The sequence below is a fragment of the Bufo bufo genome, chromosome 9, assembly GCF_905171765.1.
Source record: "Bufo bufo chromosome 9, aBufBuf1.1, whole genome shotgun sequence".
NCBI classification, from domain to species: Eukaryota; Metazoa; Chordata; class Amphibia; order Anura; family Bufonidae; genus Bufo; species Bufo bufo.
In genome coordinates, this window is record NC_053397.1 from 5,008,299 (window position 1) to 5,023,566 (window position 15,268).

The 15,268-nt window shown below is 48.8% G+C and overlaps 1 protein-coding gene across 3 annotated transcripts in view; it reads left to right on the top strand.

The window, feature by feature from the left end:
- Window positions 1-15,268, top strand: part of CACNA2D2 (calcium voltage-gated channel auxiliary subunit alpha2delta 2) — a 121,803-nt gene that overhangs the window by 44,752 nt on the left and 61,783 nt on the right. For all 3 annotated transcript variants that reach the window (XM_040406723.1, XM_040406724.1, XM_040406725.1), the window contains one exon: window positions 7,052-7,168. In XM_040406723.1, the coding sequence (XP_040262657.1) occupies window positions 7,052-7,168 (117 nt within the window). The remainder of the gene's footprint in view (window positions 1-7,051; window positions 7,169-15,268) is intronic.

The following is a 15,268-nucleotide window of genomic DNA, read 5'->3' on the forward strand; positions in this document are numbered from 1 at the left end:
TAATAATGTCTCTGGAGGTTATATCAGTGCTGGAGCGTTATAAGAGGAGCGGCTGATATCAGTCACATGTGATGTAATGTCTCTGGAGGTTATATCAGTGCTGGAGCGTTATAAGAGGAGCGGCTGATATCAGTCACATGTGATGTAATGTCTCTGGAGGTTATATCAGCGCTGGAGCGTTATAAGAGGAGCGGCTGATATCAGTCACATGTGGTGTAATGTCTGGAGGTTATATCAGCGCTGGAGCGTTATAAGAGGAGCGGCTGATATCAGTCACATATGATGTAATGTCTCTGGAGGTTATATCAGTGCTGGAGCGTTATAAGAGGAGCGGCTGATATCAGTCACATATGATGTAATGTCTCTGGAGGTTATATCAATACTGGAGCGTTATAAGAGGAGCGGCTGATATCAGTCACATGTGATGTAATGTCTCTGGAGGTTATATCAGTGCTGGAGCGTTATAAGAGGAGCGGCTGATATCAGTCACATATGATGTAATGTCTCTGGAGGTTATATCAGTGCTGGAGCGTTATAAGAGGAGCGCTGATATCAGTCACATATATGGCAGATTACACCGTCGGTTGTCGGTCTGATGTGGCTGATTACAGAGAGCAGTAGATTGCAGTTTCCAGTTCAGTGCTCTGAATGGGAGTAAATGCTTGGAGCTGTTGGGGGTTGTAGTCCAGCGCTGTCAGTCGTCCTCCGCCCCGCTGCGCTCTCGCAGGATACAGTCTGTCTCCTCGGTAATGGACCCGTTCATCTTTCTCAGGAGGAGATTTCTCCGTCTCGGGCCTCAGGGCGCGATGTGAAATCAATACTCGTCTTATAGGAGAGGAAATAACCTCCATCGTCCGTCTTTAGCCGCTTACTTTCTCTGCAGTTTAGTCAGGATGATGGTTTAAAAAAGAAAGATAAAACGGTGCCTGGGAAAGCTGGGTGACTACCAACATGGCCGCCATTTCAATTCCTGATAATCCTACTCCCCTGGATGGCGGATTATCAGACTGGGCGGCAGTGTATAATGACGGCTGAGGGCGCTCGCGCTGTTGCGCTCTCCGTGGATAATGGGCGACACGTCTCACATCTCATTTACTTATCTGAAGCCACAGAGGACGCCGCGCCGCCTGTCATCAAATTAGCCGCCCGTTAGCGCTGGTTATCAGGCAGGTAATGACGGATGAAGCGGCCGCTGTGCTCTGATCACATGACTCCTGCCCCCGGGAGTCGCAAATGATACATTGTTTACACTGGGAATGACGGAGGAGCCGCAGGTTGTAACAACGTATCCACGGACCCGGCGTCTGCTGGGATTTGCATCAGTTTGTCGATCGCGGTCCCCAAATACAGGAAAGTGAGTCGCCCTCAATATATCCGCACGGACATGTGATCCGTCCACGCGTCTCTAGTAGCGACTGATCCGCCGCTCCTCCGCTCATTCGATGAATTTCTGCGTCACGATTTTGCGCTGGTCACATGATTTGTGTCTACAGTAGGTGGTCCTCAGCCGCAGAGACAGATTGTTACAATGTATCAGTCTGGAGTCCAGGATGTTTACCTCCTTGACTGGGGTACATTGTAGCAAACCCTCAGCGGGGAGAAGTTAGGTCAGGACAGGTATTTACCTACTGAAAGTAGTTAAAGTTCTCCCTATTCACTGCCAGCAAGCAGACATATTGAAAATGGCGCAGAATTGAAGCCCTGAAAGCTGTGAGGTTCGGCACGACATGGAGGAAAGCTGGGTGTCGGCCTGTCGGAGCTGTGACGGCGGCCATATTGGTTGACGCCCAGCTCTGCTGATATTCCGCGCGCCTGAGGTGGTCACCCAGCTTTCCCGGCCTTTCTTCTGACTCGTCCTGTAATAAGCCCCCCATCCCCCATCTGGAGTTCTACATATTTGCGCAGATTTACGCTCAGTGACAACCCGGGAGGGCGCGGTTCTGTCGTCCATGCCGGTTGTCACTCAGCTTTCCTAGAAACAGACACCACTAAGAGCCATGTCTTCCGCATTCCTGGACAGACGGAGAAGACTCTGGATTTGTTTTTGCTGAGGATTTTGGGATTCGGAGGGGTCTCGTGTCCGCGCCCCGGCCCCCTCCCCCGAGGTCTGTGGACAATATGTTCGTCCTCCGGGAGATAAACCCATTAAATGAATATATTTATCGCAGAGCGAATTTGTGCAAATCTCCGGAAGACGGAGAAATCCTCTTAGATGAAGACATGATAACAGATTAGAACCGTAAACAAGCGCGACCCCCGCGGCTGAGCCGGCCCGCCACCCCTGATTACTGCACCAGGAGGGAGAACTACCACTCCCAGCATCTCTTCTTGGGGGGAACCCTCCCCCGTTCCTCCATTTTTAGGACACTGGGGTGTCATCCCCTGAAGAGTGAGATGATCTCTTAAAGGGCCAGTGTCCATGGCATGACGAAACGTTCTGCATCTCAGTTTTTTTAGGGGTTTACTATTTTCAAGATCTCTGCTTGTTGTCAATGGATAGAATCTCTCCCCTTCTTTTTTATTTTTATTTTTAATATTACTATCCAGATGCTTGATCCCTGGAAAAATGGTGGACGCTCGAGTCAGTAAAATCTATAGAATGGATGTGCACAAGAGGCAGTAATGGCGTCGGGCTGCGCCGTATTTTGCTGCTTTCACGCTGTATCTGCTGCCTACATACCTCAGGTATGCCACTATGCTCTATCCATCCTTGTTTACGTAACCGCGCACTGTACGCTTTTTACTGTATGTCATACCGCCGCAGACTACGCTATTCCATACAGCATGAAAAACGGTAAATCAGCGCATCCCGCACTAAGGAGCCTCCCGGCACATACAGAGGGTTAAAGTTGCCGTGTGATGTTCAGTCTCCGTTTTTGGTGTCGTTTATTGATTCTATGATGAAGGCAGCGCTCGCCTCTCGCCCGCACTCCCCCTCCTCACTTTGCGCCTCTCGCCCCGTGTGTGCGATGTTCCTGTGATCTCCAGCTGTCCGGGGTCAGTTATCCAGCAATTAATCCCCATGCAGAGCGCTGCAGATTGCAGGCTGACGCCGCGCTCCATTATCCGCCGCCTCCTGGAAGCTGTCATTTCATCCATTTTGCAGCCTCGTAATTTCTGTCTGCGAGTGAACTGCGAGTTTTGGGGTCCTCCTCCCCCCATGTCACCAGCAGTCTACATCTGATGTGGGGGCTGGACACGAGGTACCCCTGCTGCCCCCTCCCGAAGCATATCTGACCCAGCAGCAAAATCTGTGATCGAGCCCCCTCTGTGCTTCCTCCGCAGCCCCCAATATCCTCTGGATCTGTGTTGTCCGTGTCCGGCCCGACTGCTGTGACCCCAAAGAATCTCTGCGCCCCTTCACTCCCCATCGGTCCCGTCTCCTCGTCGGCCCATAATAGTCCGTGTCCAGCGGAGGCCACAATGGTCAGACCCCCAGGGTTCAGCCCTTTTAAAGCTTTTGTCTTGACCTTCATTTTAAGGCTGTGTTCACACACGGTGGAAGAATCTGGAGCAGATTTCACGGACCATCTGTCGCAGCTCTGCAGCAAGGTCCACAGCACAACCTGCGCAGCGAGGACTTGTTCTGCCCTCACCCACTTTTCTGCTGAAGATTCGCCAGCATTTCCATGTGAACGCGCCCTGAGATTGTGGGGGTGGGGGGCTGATGAGAGAAGATGGCACGTGGCTTCAGTCCTGGTGGCTGCTCTGCGAGACGTCTTCGCACGCTTTCAGCCGCAGCCATTAATATTCTGTACTGTGCGCTAATTGTGCCGCCTGACCCGGTGAAAAATCGTTTTCTTCTGCTCGTTAATTGCAGCAAGTGTGTTAATAAGGTTACCACCTGTACCCCCTGCCAGGCCCGGATCCCAGACCATCCTGCGCCCAGCCTCCGCTCCACGCTGCGCCTCTCCCCATTCTCTCCTCCTGTGATCATGCAGAACTAATACTTAAATTATACTGGGCTCAGGTGCTGTGCCCACAGGGGCTGTGCCATCCTCCGCCCCTACAGGGATGACAAATGCCCAGATATATAATATACATGTTCTGCTCGCAGCCCCCTCACATCATGTAATAGGGCTCAGCGTATATTGGTGTGTACTCCGTCCCTAGTGACGCTGGTGGCTTCATGAAGCTTTGCTTCTGTTCTGATCAGTTCTTTTACTCTAGTTATATCCAAAGCTGTTTTCTATTAGCTCTCTGGCTGAAGGACCTCTCCCCTCCCTGCTGGGGTAGTGTCTGTACGGAGTGTACGCCGCTGCCCTGCATTTGGATAGATTTAGTATCCGCACACTGGAGATCTGGTGTCCAAAAGAAATGCTGCAATGCATTATGGGATCTCAAGCAATTAGGGTTGTCTGTCAACCCAGCCACTAGTACTGTGAATGCAGATTTGGATGTGATTGTATTATAGCTCTATATAACTTAAAGTCTTCACAAAATTGCTTACCTATTTTATTTCTTCTTCTAAACGATAAAAAAATTCCGCTGATTATATGATATAATATAATGACACAAAGCTCCAGATCCCCTGCATGGTTATAGTTAGTGGATAAGATTCTGCCGGCATTTGCCACTGGGGGGAGCTCAGGAGATTACTGCATACAGATATATACAGCCACCACTAGAGGGAGCTCAGGAGATTACTACATACAGATATATACAGCCATCACTAGAGGGAGCTCAGGAGATTACTACATACAGATATATACAGCCACCACTAGAGGGAGCTCAGGAGATTACTGCATACAGATATATACAGCCACCACCAGAGGGAGCTAAGGAGATTACTGCATACAGATATATACAGCCACCACTAGAGGGAGCTCAGGAGATTACTACATACAGATATATACAGCCACCACTAGAGGGAGCTCAGGAGATTACTACATACAGATATATACAGCCAACACTAGAGGGAGCTCAGGAGATTACTACATACAGATATATACAGCCATCACTAGAGGGAGCTCAGGAGATTACTACATACAGATATATACAGCCACCACTAGAGGGAGCTCAGGAGATTACTACATACAGATATATACAACCACCACTAGAGGGAGCTCAGGAGATTACTACATACAGATATAAACAGCCACCACTAGAGGGAGCTCAGGAGATTACTACATACAGATACAAACAGCCACCACTAGAGGGAGCTCAGGAGATTACTACATACTGATATATACAGCCACCACTAGAGGGAGCTCAGGAGATTACTGCATACAGATCTATACAGACACCACTAGAGGGAGCTCAGGAGATTACAACATACAGATATATACAGTCACCACTAGAGGGAGCTCAGGAGATTACTACATACAGATATATACAGCCACCACTAGAGGGAGCTCAGGAGATTACTACATACAGATATATACAGCCACCACTAGAGGGAGCTCAGGAGATTACTACATACAGATATATACAGCCACCACTAGAGGGAGCTCAGGAGATTACTGCATACAGATATATACAGCCACCACTAGAGGGAGCTCAGGAGATTACTGCATACAGATATATACAGCCACCACTAGAGGGAGCTCAGGAGATTACTACATACAGATATATACAGCCACCACTAGAGGGAGCTGAGGAGATTACTACATACAGATATATACAGCCAACACTAGAGGGAGCTCAGGAGATTACTACATACAGATATATACAGTCACCACTAGAGGGAGCTCAGGAGATTACTACATACAGATATATACAGCCACCACTAGAGGGAGCTCAGGAGATTACTACATACAGATATATACAGCCACCACTAGAGGGAGCTCAGGAGATTACTACATACAGATATATACAGCCACCACTAGAGGGAGCTCAGGAGATTACTGCATACAGATATATACAGCCACCACTAGAGGGAGCTCAGGAGATTACTACATACAGATATATACAGCCACCACTAGAGGGAGCTCAGGAGATTACTACATACAGATATATACAGCCACCACTAGAGGGAGCTCAGGAGATTACTACATACAGATATATACAGCCACCACTAGAGGGAGCTCAGGAGATTACTACATACAGATATATACATCCACCACTAGAGGGAGCTCAGGAGATTACTACATACAGATATATACAGCCACCACTAGAGGGAGCTCAGGAGATTACTACATACAGATATATACAGCCACCACTAGAGGGAGCTCAGGAGATTGTCTTGTTCTTTTGAGAGATAATATAACTGGAACCGTTCAGAATGAATGCAGACTGTTGTCTAATGTGCGCTTTTACTGATCCCCTGATGGATCCAGAAGAAAACGCTGATGTGAAGGTAGCCTAACTTTGTGATTTGGGGTTCCATCAGTTTACATCCAGAGCCGTACTGATAATTCAACTAATATAATGTCGTCCTCCAGTCACATCCAGATCTGCAATTATAATTCTGTTGTTACATCTCTTTTTTTTTTATATGCTGTTCACAACCAGAGCTGCATTCACAGATCGGCTGGTTTCCTGTGAGCTTTTAGGGCACCTTTCCTCCTGTTTGATGCTTTGGTGTGCCTCATTGTGGGGTATAATCGGGGGTGTCGTTGGAGGCAGGTCATGAGCCCCAGGTGCTGGATGTCAACCATTCCGGACCCCTGTGGCTCCCTTGATCTTTCGGACTCAGCACATGGAGATGCGATTTTAATATTTGCGGTTGTCAGATGCAGACTCAGCGCGATGTGGTGAGTGCAGTCCCCTTCCCAGGATCCTCTGATGACTGGGGATGATGAGCGCAGCTCTGAGGGGTCTGGGGGGGGGGAGCTGCAGAAAAGCAGCCGAGCTCAGCAAAATCCGCACTAGAAAGGGGAGGGGTGAATATCAGGGGGCCAGCGCAGTCCCATGTAAGTGAAGCTTACAAAGGTCTCTATGCTTGCTGTCAGTAAATATTCTTGCCTCTCTCTGCAGATGACTGTTACAATGTATCAGTGAAGGTTAAATGTATCTTTCTGTGTATGTTTGCCGTATGTCACTTGCACCATTTATCTTGTCGCCTGGCGGTTCTGCCTTCCTAATATTTGTGTTTCTTGTCTCCTTGCAGCTCTACAGAGACAAGAGTAATCTGTTCGAAGTGAAGCAGAACGTCCCCCGCAAGCTGGTGGAGAAAGTGGCGGGCGACATCGAGACCCTCCTCGCCAAAAAAGTGAGAGCTCTGAAGGTGAGAATGGAGCCAGGGGCCCTTCTGGGGCCCTTCTGTGGGTCTTACCTCTTGTTCTGCTTGATATACTGTCAGAGCCCCGCCCACAGCTTTAAGAAATGTACAAAGGGGTGTGGCCGTGACAACTGATCGCGGGTCATTTATAATGATGCAGGAAACGCTGTCAATTTATAATCATCCAGCTCTCATTTATTTAACGTGTTTAGCGGTTTCACTTTTCAGCCACATTCAGATGCGCATTATTGGGAGAACAAGAAAAATTGTGCCACCAGAAAGTCACTTTTTAGTAATGAGCCCCATGTTTGAATCGGTTTTCTGGTGGTTTCTGTCTGTTTTTGTTTTTTTGCACAGTTTTAAAAAATTATGACAAAAAAGATGAAAGCCAAAAAGAACTGTAACTCCTATAAAAACGCAGAGCGGACCCGGTGGAGGCGGTACCTGAGCGGTCTGCTCATGGCGGGTTCTTTTCACAGTGGTAACACACGGCTGATGTAGAATGACGCACGTCCAGGACTGACCGCGTTAATGACTTCTGAGTTTTGTTTGGGAGCATTAAGAACGATTCAATTACAGGATTTGTGGAGAATGATGTAATAAGTGTCGATAAGCCGGTGCATGGCGAACCTCCGAGAGCGATATATCTAAGCCGCCATCTATAGACACCGCAACGTGAACATAAGTGTGAAATAGAATCGCAGAAGAGGAGCCGATAACAACTGAGATAGAGGCCTCCTCCCCCGGCCTGACACGGCTGATAACAGGGAGCAATAGACTGTATTCTCCTGCCCTACAGTCATCCTCTCCCCTGAAATGGCTGATAACAGGGAGCAATAGACTGTATTCTCCTGTCCTACAGTCATCCTCTCCTCTGAAATGGCTGATAACAGGGGCAATAGACTGTATTCTCCTGTCCTACAGTCATCCTCCCCCGGCCTGACACGGCTGATAACAGGGAGCAATAGACTGTATTCTCCTGCCCTACAGTCATCCTCCCCCCTGAAATGGCTGATAACAGGGAGCAATAGACTGTATTCTCCTGTCCTACAGTCATCCTCTCCTCTGAAATGGCTGATAACAGGGGCAATAGACTGTATTCTCCTGTCCTACAGTCATCCTCCCCCGGCCTGACACGGCTGATAACAGGGAGCAATAGACTGTATTCTCCTGCCCTACAGTCATCCTCCCCCCTGAAATGGCTGATAACAGGGAGCAATAGACTGTATTCTCCTGTCCTACAGTCATCCTCTCCTCTGAAATGGCTGATAACAGGGGTAATAGACTGTATTCTCCTGTCCTACAGTCATCCTCTCCCCTGAAATGTCTGATAACAGGGAGCAATAGACTGTATTCTCCTGTCCTACAGTCATCCTCTCCCCTGAAATGGCTGATAACAGGGGCAATAGATTGTATTCTCCTGTCCTACAGTCATCCTCTCCCCTGAAATGTCTGATAACAGGGGGCAATAGACTGTATTCTCCTGTCCTACAGTCATCCTCTCCCCTGAAATGGCTGATAACTGGGAGCAATAGACTGTATTCTCCTGTCCTACAGTCATCCTCTCCCCTGAAATGGCTGATAACAGGGGGCAATAGACTGTATTCTCCTGTCCTACAGTCATCCTCTCCCCTGAAATGGCTGATAACAGGGGGCAATAGATTGTATTCTCCTGTCCTACAGTCATCCTCTCCCCTGAAATGGCTGATAACAGATGGCAATAGACTGTATTCTCCTGTCCTACAGTCATCCTCTCCCTGAAATGGCTGATAACAGGGGGCAATAGACTGTATTCTCCTGTCCTACAGTCATCCTCTCCTCTGAAATGGCTGATAACAGGGGTAATAGATTGTATTCTCCTGTCCTACAGTCATCCTCTCCCCTGAAATGTCTGATAACAAGGGGCAATAGACTGTATTCTCCTGTCCTACAGTCATCCTCTCCCCTGAAATGGCTGATAACAGGGGGCAATAGACTGTATTCTCCTGTCCTACAGTCATCCTCTCCCTGAAATGGCTGATAACAGGGAGCAATAGACTGTATTCTCCTGTCCTACAGTCATCCTCTCCCCTGAAATGGCTGATAACAGGGGGCAATAGACTGTATTCTCCTGTCCTACAGTCATCCTCTCCCCTGAAATGGCTGATAACAGATGGCAATAGACTGTATTCTCCTGTCCTACAGTCATCCTACCCCTGTAATGGCTGATAACAGGAAGCAATAGACTGTATTCTCCTGTCCTACAGTCATCCTCCCCCCTGAAATGGCTGATAACAGGGGGCAATAGATTGTATTCTCCTCTCCTACAGTCATCCTCTCCCCTGAAATGGCTGATAACAGGAAGCAATAGACTGTATTCTCCTGTCCTACAGTCATCCTCTCCCCTGAAATGGCTGATAACAGGGGGCAATAGACTGTATTCTCCTGTCCTACAGTCATCCTCTCCCCTGAAATGGCTGATAACAGGGGGCAATAGACTGTATTCTCCTGTCCTACAATCGTCCTCTCCCCTGAAATGGCTGATAACAGGGGGCAATAGACTGTATTCTCCTGTCCTACAGTCATCCTCTCCTCTGAAATGGCTGATAACAGGGGGCAATAGACTGTATTCTCCTGTCCTACAGTCATCCTCTCCCCTGAAATGGCTGATATCAGGGGGCAATAGACTGTATTCTCCTGTCCTACAGTCATCCTCCCCCCTGAAATGGCTGATAACAGGGGGCAATAGATTGTATTCTCCTCTCCTACAGTCATCCTCTCCCCTGAAATGGCTGATAACAGGAAGCAATAGACTGTATTCTCCTGTCCTACAGTCATCCTCTCCCCTGAAATGGCTGATAACAGGGGGCAATAGACTGTATTCTCCTGTCCTACAGTCATCCTCTCCCCTGAAATGGCTGATAACAGGGGGCAATAGACTGTATTCTCCTGTCCTACAGTCATCCTCTCCTCTGAAATGGCTGATAACAGGGGGCAATAGACTGTATTCTCCTGTCCTACAATCGTCCTCTCCCCTGAAATGGCTGATAACAGGGGGCAATAGACTGTATTCTCCTGTCCTACAGTCGTCCTCTCCCCTATAATGGCTGATATCAGGGGGCAGTAGACTGTATTCTCCTGTCCTACAGTCATCCTCTCCTCTGAAATGGCTGATAACAGGGGGCAATAGACTGTATTCTCCTGTCCTACAATCGTCCTCTCCCCTGAAATGGCTGATAACAGGGGGCAATAGACTGTATTCTCCTGTCCTACAGTCGTCCTCTCCCCTATAATGGCTGATATCAGGGGGCAGTAGACTGTATTCTCCTGTCCTACAGTCATCCTCTCTCCTGAAATGTCTGATAACAGGGGGCAATAGACTGTATTCTCCTGTCCTACAGTCATCCTCTCCCCGGCCTGAAATGGCTGATAACAGGGGGCAATAGACTGTATTCTCCTGTCCTTCAGTCATCCTCTCCCCTGAAATGGCTGATAACAGGGGGCAATAGACTGTATTCTCCTGTCCTACAGTCATCCTCTCCCCTGAAATGGCTGATAACAGGGAGCAATAGACGGTATTCTCCTGTCCTACAGTCATCCTCTCCCCTGAAATGGCTGATAACAGGGGGCAATAGACTGTATTCTCCTGTCCTACAGTCATCCTCTCCCCTGAAATGGCTGATAACAGGGAGCAATAGACTGTATTCTCCTGTCCTACAATCATCCTCTCCCCTGAAATGGCTGATAACAGGGGCAATAGACTGTATTCTCCTGTCCTACAGTCATCCTCTCCCCTGAAATGGCTGATAACAGGGGGCAATAGATTGTATTCTCCTCTCCTACAGTCATCCTCTCCCCTGAAATGGCTGATAACAGGGGGCAATAGACTGTATTCTCCTGTCCTACAGTCATCCTCTCCCCTGAAATGGCTGATAACAGGGAGCAATAGACTGTATTCTCCTGTCCTACAATCATCCTCTCCCCTGAAATGGCTGATAACAGGGGCAATAGACTGTATTCTCCTGTCCTACAGTCATCCTCTCCCCTGAAATGGCTGATAACAGGGGGCAATAGATTGTATTCTCCTCTCCTACAGTCATCCTCTCCCCTGAAATGGCTGATAACAGGAAGCAATAGATTGTATTCTCCTGTCCTACAGTCATCCTCTCCCCTGAAATGGCTGATAACAGGGGGCAATAGACTGTATTCTCCTGTCCTACAGTCATCCTCTCCCCTGAAATGGCTGATAACAGGGGGCAATAGACTGTATTCTCCTGTCCTACAGTCATCCTCTCCTCTGAAATGGCTGATAACAGGGGGCAATAGACTGTATTCTCCTGTCCTACAGTCGTCCTCTCCCCTATAATGGCTGATAACAGGGGGCAATAGACGTGTACAGGTGTTGTCTCTCTCATACATGTGTGTTGTATTTTTTCCTGTCGCAGTTTTCACGTTTCCCTCAGATTCTCCGGTTTCCTCTCCGGTCGTTCGTCCGTGTGACGTTTTCTTTTCTCATTACTTTTCTAATGGAACGCAGCGAGACCAAACGGACCATGAAATATGGCAGCGAAAGGTCTGAAAGCGGCGTCCTCCGTTTTCTGGAGGGCTCCCGCTCCTGTCATGTGCTCAGTTTTGCCCGGAGTGTTCCTTTCAGAATCGTGTCCTGCTTGCTGTTCATCAGTTCTTCCTGTAGAACCACAAGTCCCAGGTCGGCTGCCTGTGAACAGTTTCACTAGGACTCTTCCCATCATGTCGGAGGGGCCCTTTTTTCTTCCGTGGCAGTGTCAGCTGGGTTGCTTCATCTGTATATACTGGCGCTGCTGTGTGAGTGCGGCGGATCGTTAGGGATCGGCGTTGGGTCAGGTATTTTTCCGCGCCTCATTAGTTGCGGCGCCCGTCCTGTCCTGGCGGCCTCTGATCTCCATCACCCGGAGCCGACAGGTTTAATTGGATTAAAAATGCAGCAGTTAAGCAGATGAGCTAACGAAGACGTTAATCGCCAGGCGGGGGAGGGGTTGACGTATGCGTGGCAGAGGGAGCTGGCGATCGTTAGCGGGATGTCAGCAGAATTGGCGCAGCCGCCGCCGGACGTGCTGTGCACACGACTGCGCATTTTACTGGCATGGTTAAGGGATAGTCACATATTCCGCACTCAGGATCGCGGCGGTGAATGCGGCTTTTCAGGAAATGGACGTACAGGACTGGATACAGGCTGCCTCGTAGCAGCCAATCGGAATCCAGTTTTCTAGCAGAGATCTTTCCTGAGTCCCACCTTGAGTTGGTGCCCAGATGTCCCTATGACAACCCTTCCTGCCCCAGGCTCTGACCGCTCAGTGGTGTTATAGGGAGACTGTTCCTCGCAGCAGTCGTCGGTCTCGGATTGTTTGTATGAGGCCACGTCTCCCTATGACAACACTGAGCTGTCAGAGCCCAGGGCAGGAAGAGTTGTCAGAGTGACGCTGCTGCAGATGATCATCTTGGTCCCAGATAATAATCACTGATGTCTGTGAGTTTCAGGTCCGCCGTCGTCGGTGACAGTCTGTGTTGTCAGCATTCCGCAGGTGAATGGCGGGGACATTTGGACACCCCCAGGTGAATGACGGGGACCCCCCGGCGCAGACTGATGGCTCTCGTGCAGCAGTTTTACTCAGCGCCACTAAATCCTTTCTAAACTCCAGAGGCGGAGAGTTCAGCAAATCCTCTCAGGTTTAATCTGCGCGGGTAATTAATAATGACAATGCCGCCCCTCCCCCGCCTCGCTAATTACCCGTTAGTAGCTTTGTTTTAATTATAATTTTAATTCTTCAAATCCAGATGCGTTTTATTTATTTGTGTTGTTTGTAGTGGAGCAGGCGGGGGACAGATACAGCCACGCGGCGAGCGCCACCGCCGACCGCTCCGCTCCCGCTTTCATTCTTTTTCTGTAGATTTTTTAAAAAAAAATATTCTACCGGTATTTAATTTTAAAGGGCCAGCATCTTATGTAAATGAGGCCTAATCACTGCAACAAAAAGTTCTGCTAATCTACTGACTTGTATTTTATTTCCTCACTGTTTCCAAATCCTCTGCTTGTTGTCAGTGAATAAGAAGTTTCTTATTTAGTTACATCCAGCGCCCATAGTAACTTAATAATTCTCACAGCTGAGCATTTGTTGCAGTTGTGTCCAGTCTAAACATTCCTCTGTGGACTCCAGACTGATACCTTTTACCTGCACTGATACATTGTAACAGTCTGTCAGCACAGCGGAGAGATTTGTTCTGCTGAGGTGTCTAGTTCTCAGAGGATTGTATAGACTGGATGCAAGTGTAACAAACCCTCAGCTGTGTAAGGCTACTTTCACACTAGCGTTGTTGCTGGATCCGGCAGGTACCAGCAAAAACGCGTCCGTTACTGATAATACAACCGTCTGCGTCCGTTCTGAACCGATGCGGTTGTATTATCTGTAACATGGCCAAGACTGTTCCGTCATGAACTCCATTGAAAGTCAATGAAGGACGGATCCGTTTTCTATTGTGTCAGAAAACAGATCCGTCCCCATTGACTTGCATTGTGGGTCATGACGGATCCGTCTTGCTCCGCAGCGCGTTGCTCTCCAGTATGATAACGAAACAGAATGCATTTTGGAGCGCTCCGTTCTGTTCAGTTACATTTTGTCCCCATTAACAATGGGGACAAAACTGAAGCGTTTTTCTCCGGTATTGAGACGGACGGATCTCAATACCGGAAAATAGAAACGCTAGTGTGAAAGTAGCCTAAGGTGTTAGGTCGGGATAGTTTTCTGCACCTAAATGTAATATCTAAGCTGAGGGTTTGTTACATCCTAGACTCCAGATTGATACATTTTATGTGCACTGATACATTGTAACAAATCTGGACAGGAGAGAATTGTCTACACTGGATACATAGTAACAGATCTTCAGGTACGCGAAGTGTTAGGTGTCTGCAGGTTTTCAGGCCTTGAATATAAACCAAGATGCTTCTGATTACTGACAGCAAGCAGAGGCATAGGTCATAGTGAGGAGGTGAAACACAAGTGGTTTTAGGGGGGATACACTGTACCCCCTGTATCCAAGTCCTAGACCCAGTGACCTCATTGCCATTTTTCCACTTCCCAGAAAATGTAATTTCTCCATAGAGACTCTGAGTTGTATAGGCCGTGATGGCTCCTCGGGGGTGGGGCATTTCTGTGTCCAGTTACATTGTATCTCCTCGTGTTTTCCCCTCCTCTGGCATTTGGAAGCTCTGTCTCCAGTTACATTGTATCTCCTCATGGTTCCTCCCCTCCTCGGGGGTGGGGCAGCTCTGTCTCCAGTTATATTGTATCTCCTCATGGTTCCTCCCCTCCTCGGGGGTGGGGCAGCTCTGTGTCCAGTTATATTGTATCTCCTCATGGTTCCTCCCCTCCTCGGGGGTGGGGCAGCTCTGTGTCCAGTTACATTGTATCTCCTCGTGTTTTCCCCTCCTCTGGCATTTGGAAGCTCTGTGTCCAGTTACATTGTATCTCCTCATGGTTCCTCCCCTCCTCGGGGGTGGGGCAGCTCTGTGTCCAGTTACATTGTATCTCCTCATGGTTCCTCCTCGGGGGTGGGGCAGCTCTGTGTCCAGTTACATTGTATCTCCTAGTGGTTCCTCCCCTTCATTTCGTTATTTTCACTTTTTTTTATTTTTTTATCCTTTCTTGCAGCCATGAATCCCATCATCCGGCTTCCAGATAGGTGATGGATGCTGGCAGCGCTCCCGGTGGAGGATGGGGGTCATCCCTTGCACATGTTAATGGCTTTACTGGTGTAATTAGTTGGCTCAGTGAAGGACCAGCTCCTAATTCCCCCCCCCCCCCATTCTTATGGCTGGTCCCCCTCCTCCGCCCCCATTATTGTGCACTAGACGTTCCGGTGCCGTGGAGGGTGAATTGATGCTCTGAGGGACAATTAGGGGTGAACGCTGCCGTCAGGGCATTTCTGCTCCAAATGCTTCTAGTTCCGGCTGATTGCCGCCCCCTCCTCTCCCCTGCCGCCTGCTATTAGTCTGCCCCATGGAGGGTGAACCACAGTGCCCAGTGATTGGTGCTCTGCTTCCAGCTGGATGATGGGTATAGTAGTAGTAGATTATAGCATGGTGTAGTCCAG